The sequence below is a fragment of the Dendrobates tinctorius genome, unplaced genomic scaffold, assembly GCF_039654945.1.
Source record: "Dendrobates tinctorius isolate UK_male_01 unplaced genomic scaffold, ASM3965494v1 ptg000120l, whole genome shotgun sequence".
NCBI classification, from domain to species: Eukaryota; Metazoa; Chordata; class Amphibia; order Anura; family Dendrobatidae; genus Dendrobates; species Dendrobates tinctorius.
This window is the reverse complement of record NW_027361788.1, coordinates 35,764,440-35,778,577: the sequence shown is the minus strand read 5'-3', so window position 1 is coordinate 35,778,577 and position 14,138 is coordinate 35,764,440. Positions and strand designations below refer to the sequence as shown.

At 42.1% G+C, this 14,138-nt stretch overlaps 1 protein-coding gene across 1 annotated transcript in view; it reads right to left on the bottom strand.

Moving 5' to 3' along the window:
* The window catches only part of ADAMTSL2 (ADAMTS like 2), a 75,334-nt gene that overhangs the window by 36,800 nt on the left and 24,396 nt on the right, over positions 1-14,138 (bottom strand). Inside the window, exons 3-13 of the mRNA XM_073541387.1 lie at positions 13,755-13,865; positions 13,315-13,433; positions 11,347-11,489; positions 11,000-11,075; positions 10,322-10,424; positions 9,280-9,425; positions 9,045-9,168; positions 7,869-7,949; positions 7,594-7,769; positions 7,156-7,486; positions 6,722-7,067 (exon numbers count right to left, since the gene is read on the bottom strand). Of these exons, the coding sequence (XP_073397488.1) occupies positions 6,722-7,067; positions 7,156-7,486; positions 7,594-7,769; positions 7,869-7,949; positions 9,045-9,168; positions 9,280-9,425; positions 10,322-10,424; positions 11,000-11,075; positions 11,347-11,489; positions 13,315-13,433; positions 13,755-13,865 (1,756 nt within the window). The remainder of the gene's footprint in view (positions 1-6,721; positions 7,068-7,155; positions 7,487-7,593; positions 7,770-7,868; positions 7,950-9,044; positions 9,169-9,279; positions 9,426-10,321; positions 10,425-10,999; positions 11,076-11,346; positions 11,490-13,314; positions 13,434-13,754; positions 13,866-14,138) is intronic.

Sequence of the window (14,138 nt, the reverse complement as noted above, 5' to 3'; positions counted from 1 at the left end):
ACGCCATAACCAGGAAGGTCCATCTTACAACAGACACGTGGACAAGTACTTGTGGCCAGGGACGATACATCTCTGTCATGGTACACTGGCTGAACCTGGTGGAAGGTGGGACAAAGTCTCAAACTGGACCATCAACACATATCCTACCCATGCCACGAATAGCGGGCCCAACCTCAATCAGGGTTTCCGCCTCATCATATACGTCCAGTCTCCCCTCTTCCTCCTCTACGTCATCCTATGTTGAATTACCCTCCACATCACTCCCAAGTTGGGAGCTGTGCAGCAGCACATCGGCAAAACGCTCTGCTGAAGCTGATGTGCTTAGGTGACACACCAAACACTGCAGCAGAGCTTTGGCAAGGAATAAAACAACAGACCGATCAGTGGCTCTCCCCACTGCAACTCCAACCTGGTCTGGTTGTCTGCGACAATGGGCGTAACCTGGTGGCGGTTTTAAAACTTGGGAAGCTGGTACACGTGCCATGCATGGCTCACGTGCTGAACCTGGTGGTGCAGAAATTTATAAAAACATAACCTGACGTCAAGCAGGTCCAAAAGAGGTGGTGGCAAAATGTCCACAAACTGGGCTACCTTCAATAAACCGGCTCATCACCAAGGACTAGCTGGAACAGTAGCAATGTCAAGGAGGGAGAAGTTGAACAAGATGGTCAACGACTATCTAAGTGACCATACCTGCGTCCTTCCTGACACTTCTGTACCGTTTAACTACTGGGTATCCAAGCTGCATAGTGGGCCCGACCTCTCCTTCTATGCCTTGGAGGTGCCGGCCTGCCCTGCTGCTAGTGAGATGTCAGAGCGTGTTTTCAGTGCCGCTGGGGCAATCATCACAGATACATGCACATGGTTGACTACAGAGAATGTAGACAGGCTGACTCTGATAAAATTTAACAAGGACTGGATTTCGTAACAGTATTTCAGCCCTCCAGATGACAGTATCCCAACCTAAAGTCACCCAACACGTTATTTTTTAATTTGGTGATCACATCCATCCCTTCCCATACAAGCCCCTTTTCTTCTTCTTACACATGTTTTCAAAACCTGCTTCTGACACATGTACCTCATGGTCAATAAGCTAAAAACAATGTTACGTTAATTAATATTTCCCATCGGAGGCACTTGTGATGAGAGTGAGACCCTTCTTCCTTCATCAACTATGCTATCATGCCCCTTGGCCTAATTTTTGGAGACACTATTGCTATGCCTGGACACTGGGCACGGCCACCTCTATGCTCGTATTCCTGGCTTTATCATAATGGTTTGGCCCTTCAGACCTGCCTTGCTTCCTTCATCAACCATGATACAGCCCCTTGGACTAATTTTTGGAGACACTATTGCTATGCCTGGATACTGGGCACGGCCACCTCTATGCTAGTAGTCCTGGCTTTATCATAATGGTTTTGCCCTTCAGACCTGCCTTGCTTCTTTCATCAACCATGATACCGCCCCTTGGGCTAATTTTTGGAGACACTATTGCTATGCCTGGACACTGGGCACGGCCACCTCTATGCTAGTAGTCCTGGTTTTATCATAATGGTTTGGCCCTTCAGACCTGCCTTGCTTCCTTCATCAACCATGATACAGCCCCTAGGGCTAATGTTTTGAAGACACTAAATCTATGCCTACACATTGGGCAGTGGCACAACAAGGACAGTAGTCCAAGCTTTATAATTGTGAATCCCTTGTGATGATGATGATGGGTGGCTTCTTCCTGCGCTAACCATAACACAGCCCCTACCCCTAGGGCAGATTGCTGTCCTTACACCGCTTACACACTTAGCTGTCAGTAGATTGCCTCCAGCATCACTCGCTCTTACGGTACTTCTGATATATCACTGACTGGCACTGCGTAAGTGGCGTACGAGTCCCGTTCTTCCGGCACAAAACCAAAGGACCTTAAATAGTGTTTGTACATTCTAGTGAAGCAGTGGGGTAAAAACAATTGTGCTGACCCTGACCAGGTGCCCCCATGTTATATACATTTGTTTACAGCATACATTTTTTAACATTTACACATTTTTTAGCATTTTCCTCAGCCCCCAGACCACTTTGAAGGGTCCAGCAGACAATTACTCGCATTTTCCATTGACTATCATTGGACTCACTATTCGTTCCGAATACCCGAGTATTAGGGTATACTCGGTACGAGTATAGCAAGTCCGAATACTTCAGTACTCGCTCATCCCTACTCATAAGATGTATATATGAAATAACCTAGAGCAATTCTTTTATACAGTAGCATAGCGTGAGGATAGGGACGTTGCCCCAGGTTTAAAATTCTTAGCAGCGTAAAATTTCAAAAGAAAAAAGAAAGAAAGCAGCATTAGCGCTGCTAGTGCCAAGGACTTCTGTCCGGGTATTCCAAATCATCGGATAATCGCTACTTTGAGCTGTATCACCATCGATATGATGCTGATACGGTTGAATCAATAGGCTTCATCTCCTAACCTTCTCCATAATGTAGGCCTCTAAGACAGTGTCCCAGAAAAGGCGACACAATGACACCACAGCTTTGTGGCCCTTGTGCCGTCACGCAGTGTGCAGGGAGAATGGGAACTTGGTTGTTCAATCGCATTAGGTGAGTATAAACTTTGTTGCTTCTAGTGGGGGTAGCACAAAGGTGGCATTATTACTTTTGAAGAGGGCACTCAGGCAGCATCCTTACTTTTCAATGGGGCACTAATATTTTCTAAAGGGGGTACAAATGGGGCATTTTTGTATTTTAAAGATACACTTGGGGCATTATTGGTTTTCAGTGGAAATTCAGGGGGCATTATTACTGGGTTAGGGAGAGTAATACTGGCCTTATGTTGGGCGCCCACTGCCTCCATAATAACTTCATATAGTATTTAAATAATATAATATTCTAGTGTCCTCATAACTGCAATATACATTTCCCACAAAATTCTACTTTCCAATGCCCATATAAAATGTTTTGCTGCTCCACACTAAGGATGTTTCTGAAGGTCTCATCCTGCCCCATTGGAGCATGTGGACCTCAGGCAATAGCCCAATGTTTCATGTTCTGAAACCTTCCTTGTCCTTCAGCATAGGTGTATGTACAGTATATTTTATCCTACATATGTAAAGTCATGTGTTTCCATCCCTCTGTACATTTGCAGTTTTTGGCCAAGTTCACCTTGGTTATTATTGCAGTGTGGTTAAAACCCACGGGCCAATAAAAATGGCCTACAGAAAACAGAATGTAATCCCTGAGGCGGGCTGTTCGGCAGGTTTTCATGAATTGTGCTCAACCTGCGTGCGTCATAAAATTATTAGTTAGACAATCTGATTTTGGTTCTCCTGGAAGCGATCATGTAAAAGAAACCATGTCTCCCTGTACTAAATGCGCCTTCTAATGGATTCCATAAATAAACACTGTCCTGCTGAATCTATCATTAACCAACATAGAATCGTAACTAAGGTACTTTTAGGTTTTAAGATAGAAACAACTTCCTGGAATTTGATGTTTTTCGCCCTTTTCAGCTTCAGTCAGTACTTTACATTGGCCTTTAATGACGTCTAGTCAAAAGATATGGCCACCAGATTTGCTCACTTGGATAGTTGTGTCCTTATGAACGTTAATGGAAAATACAAGGTTATGGAGCAAATTTTACAATAGGACCCTTCTATGGGTTGACTCATACCATCAAATACCAACATTGGGGGTCAAGTGTGCCCAATGCCCCTTGACCGCAAATACTACTTATCCTTTGTAGGACAGGGCTGGTGGCAGTATCCCTTGGTCTGGTTGGTTATCCTATGTTTGCTTATATTGAAGTATCTGTGAAAAGGGTTCAACTTCCAATCCTTGAATAAATTTGGCACTCAGCCTCATTATCTTGGAGACCCATCATAGCAGCATACCTCTATGGTAGAATTTCTCACAATGGCTCATATAGAATAAAGAAATATCTAGGAACCAATCAAAGAGAATCAATAGTGTATAGGCAGAAGGAGGGGAGATTATAGGGTCAACACTCACCCCATGGCCCTATAAATTGCCCCATTACTGTGCTATCTATGTCATGTGACTAAATAATGCTTTACAGGGAAGAAAATGGCACCACGAGGTTTTTTTACTCTATATATTTAAGACATTAGACAACCCATAAACCAGTGGTAGATAATTGGTCATGGGACTTTACGTAGATGGTCAATGTACCCACAAAGGTCTCATGGCCAAAAACTTATACCACTTTTTAGGTTTAGTGCAATATTTTGAGTAAATAAGTCTTGTATTATATTTTGGAGCGTGCTGTGTTTTTTTTGTACCATCTAAGGGTTGCTAAACATAAAGTGTGCATAATATACAGGTAGCCCTTGCAGCTGATTTAGTGTCCATGAGCATGGTGTTCCTAGTTCAGGTTGGTTCAGTACATCTTTTTTATGAATGAGCTTAGGTTGGCTCAACACCCCTCACTCATAAATGAACTTAGGTTGGCTCAACACCCCTCACTCATGAATGAGCTTAGGTTGGCTCAACACCCCTCACTCATGAATGAGCTTAGGTTAGCTCAACACCCCTCACTCATGAATGAACTTTGGTTGGCTGAACACCCCTCAATCATGAATGAGTTTTGTTTGGCTCAACACGCCTCACTCATGAATGAGCTTCGGTTGGCTCAACACCCCTCACTCATGAATGAGCTTAGGTTCCCTCATTACCCATTACTCATGAATCAGCTTAGGTTGGCTCAACACCTCTTTTTCATGGTTAAGCTCAGGCTGACTCAACACCCTCTTCTCAAGGATTTGCTCAAATTGGCTCAACACACCTTTCTCATGGATGAACTCAGGTGAGCTAGACACCCCTCTCTCATGAATAAGTTTGAATTAACTAGACATACTTCTCTCATGGCCTCAAATTAGCTAGACAACCCTTTTGCATGGATGAACGCAGGTTTGCTCAACAACCCATCACCATGGGTGAAGGAGAGTACATAAGTACTGGAAGACTAGCAAAATGGGCAAGAAAGCCAAAGATTGAAGCTCTTCTCTCCTTCACAACACAGAGTCTCCTCAGCATGGGTTGGGCGTCACGGTAGCATGACCGAGCACTACTCTTGAGGCACCATTGTGGTTTTTTCTGAGGGGAAATATACATTTCTGATAGAATCTCATCTCACGACAAGGCGCCTTGTGATGTCTTATGAGTGACAGTCGGCCCTCGAGAATTTCAGGGCTTTTAAGCAGCATATGTTTATTGTCTAGGACTGCTTGGCATATCTATTACTGGGCAATTCCGCATCTCCATGTGTACGTCTCATGTTTTATTGAAGAAATGACAAACAGTCTCACATTCTTACACGGGACACCTATGCCATGCATTCCACCAGGAACGTAACTTGCTATTTAAACGTTCAGCCTAATAATGTCCTGTCTAGACTGTCTTGCTGCACAGAAGCCTCTTTGTAACGTGGGGAAAGAATTAGCCTAGCTATTATGTGAGGTACAGTAAGTGGCGGTAAACTAAAGACTTTCTCTCCAAGATAATGGATTCACTTTTTCATGCCTGGTTTAGTTAGTCACCTCTCTGTTTCTATACTCTTTAGCGAGAAAATGCATTTTGTAAAAACAAAAATAATCCTGACTTTCACAAAATTAAATTCTGTATCGCAAATTATGACTCTATTCTGTGTCGCAAAGTCATGACTCTATTCGTATATATTCAATGACAATATTTAACAACAAAACAATATTATCTATATGTCACACCCCATCATCTATGCAGGGAACCCAGTCATAATCACAGTAGATTCCTTAATTTCACAATGAAAGTACAGTATAACTCCAGCCAAGTTTGAATATTTTATGCTTTACTTAAGTCAAAATTGAAAAAAAAAATGTGGCTAAATTACAATACCACACACAACCTCTAAACTGGTGTGGTGCTGTTTTCAAATAAAAGCATCCATATTAATCTAATCTTGCAAAGCTAATAGAAAACAATAGCATTCAATGAATTTGGCACAACTTTCAACTTCCTTGTCTCACTGCAAGAAAGTTATCCAGTCAGATACTAGAGTACATCTCTGTCGTAATTTACACCACTTTTGAGGTATAATTATGAGAAATTTGTCAGTCACTCACTTTTCAAACTATTTGTGGATCTGGCCGTGATTGCCGTAAAGACTCCGAAAGTTGCAAAAATGTTTTTCGCAATTACAAGTTGCTGAACATTTTTGCAAAATGTAATGCAATTTTATTTTAGAAATCTTTCAGAAATTGCTTGATGAATCGGGCCCAATCTCTTACTCACCACTTTAGTGACAAGCTGAGATTTAAGGTGCTCTCTAAAGATGCCTAACTGTGCTTACAGAACTTACAGGGAGCTCTTATTGCTGATGAATATTATTCATAAGCAGAAAAAAGGTGCTCTTCTAAGTCAAGAAGTTGAAAAAAGTTACTTTTTGACCTATCTGAGATGTAGGTTTTCACATTGGTTCATCCATTCCAGTTCTACCGAATTCTAAACCATCTCCCAAACATGAAGACCACAGATCTCAGGACCCTAGAGTAGGGAGGACCTTGCATTGTCTGATGTCCTATCACTCAGACAAAAATGACCACCTCTATGTTAGGTATGGAAGGACAATATAGACCATATGGTAAGAGCAGATATACTTTTTGGGTGTTTGTTCAAAGATCTATAGAATTATAGGAGGATTAAAAGAACCTCAAGATTCTTGATCTCACCTACCTCACTTTCTGTGTTCTATTTGTAGAAGGGGCTGATGCGTTGATCATCTGAGTCTCAGCTGAGGTGTTAATGCTCAACTCCAAGAAGGTGACATTCCAGTCAAAAACGGCAGTCTCCTCATTTTCCTCATAATCAGCATAGAGATTGTCCAGGTTGGGCTCTACAGAGTTGATAGGTTCTCCAATACTTCTGTTAAGGTGATGGAAAGTCTCTCTGGACCCAGTGGCTTTGTTGGAAAACTTCTTGGCAATAGCATTGCCAGGTAGGAACTCTTTTGAGTTATATCTATGTGAAGAGTCCTGTTCTCCAGTGTCTGAGATATAAGTAGTCTTGTTTGTGCTTAGATCTACGCGAAGAGAAGAATAGATGATTTGTTCTGTAGAACCCCTTGAAAGCATACAACCAACCAACTAACCAAAAATTATTTTTTTTACCTTTGATTGTTTTGCATTTTGCCCTCTTCTCACAGTCAATGGCTTCTCTTCCATCATACACTTCATTTGTATTCCGCTCATTGACCGGGCTACCGTTCTCCCTTGAATTTTGTCTCCCAAAGGTCGGAGTTTCACCTTTTGTTCTACCTTTCTGAACATTAGTGTTGAAACTTCTGTTCTGAGATGTAAAATCCTCTTCAAACTCTTTGCTTTCTTCACTCTCAGAGTTTGGGAAGGGGTAATAGATTGGCTGAGTGACCCGAGAATTTGGCCTTCTGAGGAGGGTGTATTGGAAAGTGATTGAAGGGTTTTTGCCATTTTGGTTCCATACCTATAAAAAGATGCAATAGTAGACAGGATTACACCTTACATGGCACAATAGGGTCTGTCTTTGGTCATCTTCCGACCTCGAAACAAAAACACTTCTACTAGACTCACCATGATGTTCAAGGCTTGGTTGGTTGGTCCTTGAGCCACTATGTACTCAATTCCGGTTTCATACACATCCATTGGTCTCCGGTATTTAAAAATGGTACCGGCAATATTAAAATTTTTGGGGGTGTCAACTTTGAAATTGCCATTGAAGTAGTAATATCCAGATTCATCTGCAACAGCTTGAGACACAAAGTTTGAGGACCCACAAAACATAAACATTCATAAGATACCATAGTTGCATTATTATATTTGGCACCATATGAGTGACTGTTACTGACCTAAGACATCTGCCGATTTCTTGCGTTCAACTATCTGGATATCCCTTGCACCAACAGGAATATATGTTACAAGGGCATAACCTAAGAGAAATTAAATGTTTTTAATGTTATTGTCACATTTCTGTTGTCAGAATACCTGGGTCAGGGGCTCCTTCCTTATCCCTACACGCTAGGAATGCCCTAGCTATCCCTACTCCCCTGATTACTTCTGATGGTGACAACGCCGGGGCCACATACCTTGCTTATCTGCTGAATCAGCCCCATATCTGTCCTCTTCCCCCACCCAGGGAAGTGGGGAGTAATAGCGTATGTATATACACAGACCAGACTAACAAGGGAGGATGTACTGGGATAAATCAAAAATATCAAACATACAAATATGCACTAACAGACAACAGAGTGGAACACAGGGGAAAAAAGGAATGAAAACCAAATAGGAGAGGGTGAGGATTTGCACACAGCAGAAACACCAACCAACAGTCACAGATCAACAATCCAAATGCCTCTACCAACAACTGACTCCCCCACTCCACACCAGGCAGTACAAGAATAACACTGGCAATCCAGATTGCCAGAGGCGAGTATATATAAGAGAAGAGAGTGGCCAACACTGAGCAGCTGAGATCATCCGAGCAGGAAAGCTTCAGAGGTTCTAAGCTGAACAGATTAACCCCTGGACTGCTAACAGACACCTGCACAATTTAATATGAAGGAGAAGTAATTCTAATTAGTACATGAGTACATGAAATAAGATGCTGGGGTCTCCTGGCCCCCCTCTGTCGAGGTAAACCCATGACAGTTATACAGGGTTTAAGTATTCAAAACCTCTTCAGTTGGACCTTGAGTCTGAGTCTGACCATACGTGCTACCAATGTGACCTTAATGCAATTACCTGCAACTTTTGCCCACCAAACTGCAGTTTCTGTAAGACACCCAAGTCACGCAACTGGTAAACAAAGTAGGTGTCATTGGGCAACTGTATTTACCCAACCCACTTTTTCTGGATATCTTTTGGCACAAGTTGTTAATTTACAGTCAAGTTGAAGCTTTGGCCAATGCAACGTTTTGCATTTATTTTTGACTTATTCCTTCAAAAGTTTTCAAAAGTCTGAAGAATACTCATTAAGTGAGAAGTGAGGACTGAATTCTGCACGTTGATAACCTTGAACCATTTACCGAGATGGGAAGCTCCCTTACGGTAATTCCCAGTGACATGGACACAGCTGCTCCCGTCTCCCTGGCAGACACCACATTTATCCAGGGTGTGGGTGGAGAACAAAACTCCGTCACATCCAATTGGCTGGGGAGAGAGGAACGGTAGATAATAATATGGACCAAGCAGCAAAGAGTGCATCTGTTGAAAACTTTAAAATAATATTGGCCAACGTTCTATAGGAATGTGTCAACAAACCTCACATTTTCCAGACACACAAACCCCTCGGTAGTCACTGTATTTGCAGGATGTCCCATCTCGAGCCTGAACCATGAGCTGTCTCTGACCATCGACTGTAGTGCATTGCAGGTCACACGGTTTGCTGGAGATGTGCACATAGTCATCTAGAATCCAACATCCTTACATAAGTCCAGACAAGGTCAATACAACACCTTCACTTTACCAACTAGTAGCCTAGCTAAAAGATGAAGTATAAGGTATATATATAGAAACTATTAAACTGTACATTATATAGGGTCTGTAGGAATAAAATAATATTATCATCAGATATGAACTTTTTTAAATTAAATCTGTATTCTTGCCCGTAGGAGGGTAATATTGTAGTTTCCGCTAACAACTCTATTCTTCTTTTTGAGCCAATAGTTGAGTAAGGAAGAAAAGTGACATATACTTGAAAAATACACATAGTAGGTTTTTACTCCGGGGTGTCACTCAGCAAGCAAGCTCCTCCCAGATATTCAAATTTGTGCACTATGGTGAAGCCGGATTGGAAGAAAATTAAAAATAGTATTTTGGGGGGACAAAGACAGATATTATTAAAGGAACACTTCAGACACAATTGCCTACTGTGTTATGAATAGGACAGAGATCCAAGTGGATGACATAGAGGAATCAAAGAACACCAAGGGGAGAACCCTGGGGTCACTTTCCACCACCTTGGACCCTGCATCAGAAACAACACATGGTATGACGTTTACCTGGAGTTTTCCTTTAAAACAACTGGACAAAGACCCAACAAAGTCAACGAGTACTTCCTACTTTCACCACCACGTGCTTTGTGTGTACAGTACTCACCACAGAAGTGTGTAAGGGCATTAAAAACTCAATACTAGGACTATGATTTTCCCAAATGGAATTGTGCGCTGTAATCAGGTCATACCCATTGGTTTAGCAGGGCCGAGATGTGCAACACTGACTATAAATGGCTTCTTCAGTCCTGCAGTATGTACAGAGGACTCAGTCGTTTCATGCTTTCCTCTTGTAACTCTCAGACACTTACCAGGATAAAGTGGTTTCCATTGGTAGGTTTTTCCATTATACACATGAGAATTGAAAGATGTGCACTGTTCCTCTCGGAAACTCCTGCTGTTACTCTCACATTCCTGCAATGAAACCCACACCGGAGATCACCAGGTTTCATCATTGTCTAATATCCAGTCTACTTAATTGCTGGCACAACATGAACATTACATTACAATCTGCAAAAACTGAAAACTGTGAAAAGCAAAACATTTTTTTCTAAAATCAGTGCCTCCCATTGTCTGGTATTGTATTTACTTGAATTAAACAGGACCTGTCACTTCCATTCTCTGAATCTGGAATTCTTTCTCCTTTGTCCCTGTGCTTCTCCATTCCTGAGATATGGCCCCTTCTTCCTTGCATAATATTTTAGTCAAGGCGTGTCCCTCTAGAGAAGATGACCATAGGGTAAGACTAAGAACAACGCCCAATTAGATATGAAGATTTATATATAAGGGAATAGAAGGCCATATCTCATTAATGGAGAGGTGTAAGGATAAAAAAAAAATCTCAGGATTGAGCAGAACAGCAGCATTTACACCAGGTAAAAAAATACATATTTATGACATGAAGCTGAGACGCAATACCAGACCAAGCCTATAGACAATAGTGGCACTGTACTCAACATCATTGCTTGAGGAGTTGTCTAACTCCTTACCTGGACTTTACAGAGCTGATATCTTTTAGATGTCCCAGTGCAATTTTTATTTCCGAGTGAACTGAGAGATTTCCGCCTGGAAATATAAAACTGTGATTTTACTCATTGTCAAGTCTTATTGAAATGGGAAGATATTTTAAAGGGATGATTCCTGTTAATAAGGCAATTCTTAGATTCTGGGCCCCAAAGCAAAAACTATAATAGGGCCCCCACTTAACATATGAGTCTTCTTATGCGGGAGAGGAGCCTTTAGACTACTTTTACACCCCCTATGGCTCACCCCTAGTGACATCTAAGAGTACAAACTCCAGAACAGAATAATATGGCAGCTGTTGTACTTTTTTTACCTTTGCTTGAGGCAATGCCTTTCTTGAGACTTTACTCCTCCTCCACAGGTTCTAGTACAAGCTGTCCATTTGGTCCACTCTCCCCACCAGAACGTTGTCACGTCTGTCCCATCTTCAAGGCTGTTAGAGGCCTGAGCAATGTCCTGAATTGAGTCCAAATACAAAAAAGTAAAAGTAAGCACTTATAAGGTCTGACTGTGTCCTGTGCCGTAGATTTGAGTGTCAATCGGGGGATGTAGTGACACTTCGTGATGCTCCCAATCCAAGCTCTAGGTGTGCACCCACATGGGCTAGAGGCACTCCCTTCAGTAGGCACATGCCCAGTCCAACCCAACCACACAAGTTAAACATTCATCATGACCTGTGTTTGGCCAACCACAATATTTTTGCTAAAATCCATTAGAGTAGAGCTATAAGTTATTTCAACGTAGCTACAATGTCTACTTGAGTCTACAGTGGTCAAAAGTTCACCACTTACCTGTAGTGTTATTTTGACGTTCAGACTGTTTCCTTCTATGCTTTTCTCTCACTAAAGCTTTCAAATATTTCTACATAGGAGCACAAGCCGACTATTTTACTTCCCACATGTTGTCACCAGATCTATAAAATGCTACTACAGGAAATGTGACACCAGGTTCTTGCTATGTAATCTGACAGCAATGTGATGTAGGGACTGACACCCTGATTGCTGTGATGTGTCACTTGCTGGTCTGCTTGATGTCATTTTGATGCAATCACAGTTTTCTTTGCTATAAATTTAGCAGAGCTCAGAATGACAAATTGTCATGATCCATACTCGATTATGACAGGTTTTGAATAAGTAACCTTTTTTTTTTCCTTTGAGCTGGTTACTTGGAGTTGGTTTTGCCTCCGGTGGCCATTGGGGTTATTGCACGGTGGTGTCTTTTGTTCTAGTTTGCCCCCGGTGGTGGTTAGTGTTATTGCACATGATAATGAAGCAGGTGTGATTCCTTGGGTCCTGCCTATAAAGGTGTAGCAGGTGGTTTCACTCACTGTTGGTGATATTTCTCATTTCCAACCAAGACTGGTGAAGGAAGGAACTACAGAGAGCAGCTCAGAGGAGCTCTGGTGTAAAGTCTGGTGAAAGAAGGAATTACAGAGAGGTGTTCCTTGCAGCTCTGACAAAGCTTGGAGAAGTAGCAGCTATTCTGGAGGAAAGCTGCATTCTGGTGGTGGACTCTGTTGCTGGGAGCAATAGCAACAGAGCAAAGCTAAGTGGTGTTTCCCTGTTTGTATTTTTCCCTGGTGAGTATTAGTACAGTAGTGGGGCCAGTGCCTGCACCACCCAGCTCCCTAGCAAGGGATAGGTGTAGGGTGTGCTAGGGTGACAGGTTCCGGCTCGGCGACAGGTGAGGAGCCTATATAGGGAACGTTAGGAGTGTGAGGGACACTGACTCAGGGGAGTGCAGGAGGTCTCCACGTCCACGTTCCCTATCGCATGGCCCACCGTTGTAACTTTCCTCTTCCCCCGTGTCTTGTTGTTTTAGTTACCGGCCTGCGGGTCGTGTCACACAGGACAGTTACACGTGCCGTGTCTTGTTGTCTTAGTTACCGGCCTGCGGGTCGTGTCACACAGGACGGGTCCACGTGACACGAATCTTGTATATCCCCGCTCACCCACACCACTGATTGGCAGCTTTCTGTGTACATTGGCAAAAAGCTGCAAATCAGTGGTGGGGACAGGGTTACACAGAGCAGATGACTAAGGGGCACGAGACACCTAGTCCTATAGTGATAATAATCTGCTGATAAAACACTGATTTTACTGAAACAGCAACATTCAGCCTAATAAGTGACACATCGCAGGAATTAGAATCTCTTCCCTACATCATGCTGCTCTCAGATCACATAGCAAAAACCTGCTGACAAATTCACTTTAATGAAATCACTCTCAAATTAAAAATTGGCACAACCACACTGCAAAAAATCTGAAGAAGATACACTCACTTGTGTGATAGAAATTGTGACATTTCCTACTAGAATAAGAAGTGGGATCCATGCTTTGCTCAAGCTTTGTCTGGTAATAAATAGGATGGGTCGCAGGTTCCTATGAGTAGTGATCATTTCTAGAAGAAAAGAAAAAGAAGTGAAGATATTATTAGAAGTGATAAAAATGTAGATGACTCTGGATCTGAGATAGGCTCGTAGGAATGAAATCAGAACTAATTCTCAGAATGGACCTTGGAGAAAGGCTCTGGAGGGGCCATAGAGATGAAAGAGCACAGTCATAGTTGACCATAAACTGTATTTCTATATAACGAATACAGACTAGAGTTGTAGTTTCTAACTTTGTTTTCCTTGTAAAAACACCTACATTATTAAAGACAACTACCCCTTTTCCGGCATAACAGTGGCATCTCCAGCTGTCTTCAGGAGAACATCTATACCTGTTCCAACACCCCTGGTGAACACTATACTAGGCCTTGGCATTGGGTCTACGTTGACAAGTGAGGTGATATCTTCTTCTCTATTATCCACTACATGAGTATTTGATGGACCTGGGAACAGGAAGAAGGTTGTGGTGCTCTACACATGTGGCAATCAGATGGAGAACCATTTTGAAGTGGAAAGCGTAATAAGAATCGAGATATAGACCCCAGCAGAACACCTACCAAAAACATACATCTTTGAACCTCTCAAATTTTTGAATCTCCTCTATGGTTGTATCCATGTATGACATTTTCTTTCTTTTTTTTGTTACATTGTTTTTTCTTTTTTTTAGCTTTCCAAAATAAGTTTTAAAAGAAAAATTAAAACGAAGTAACAAGACT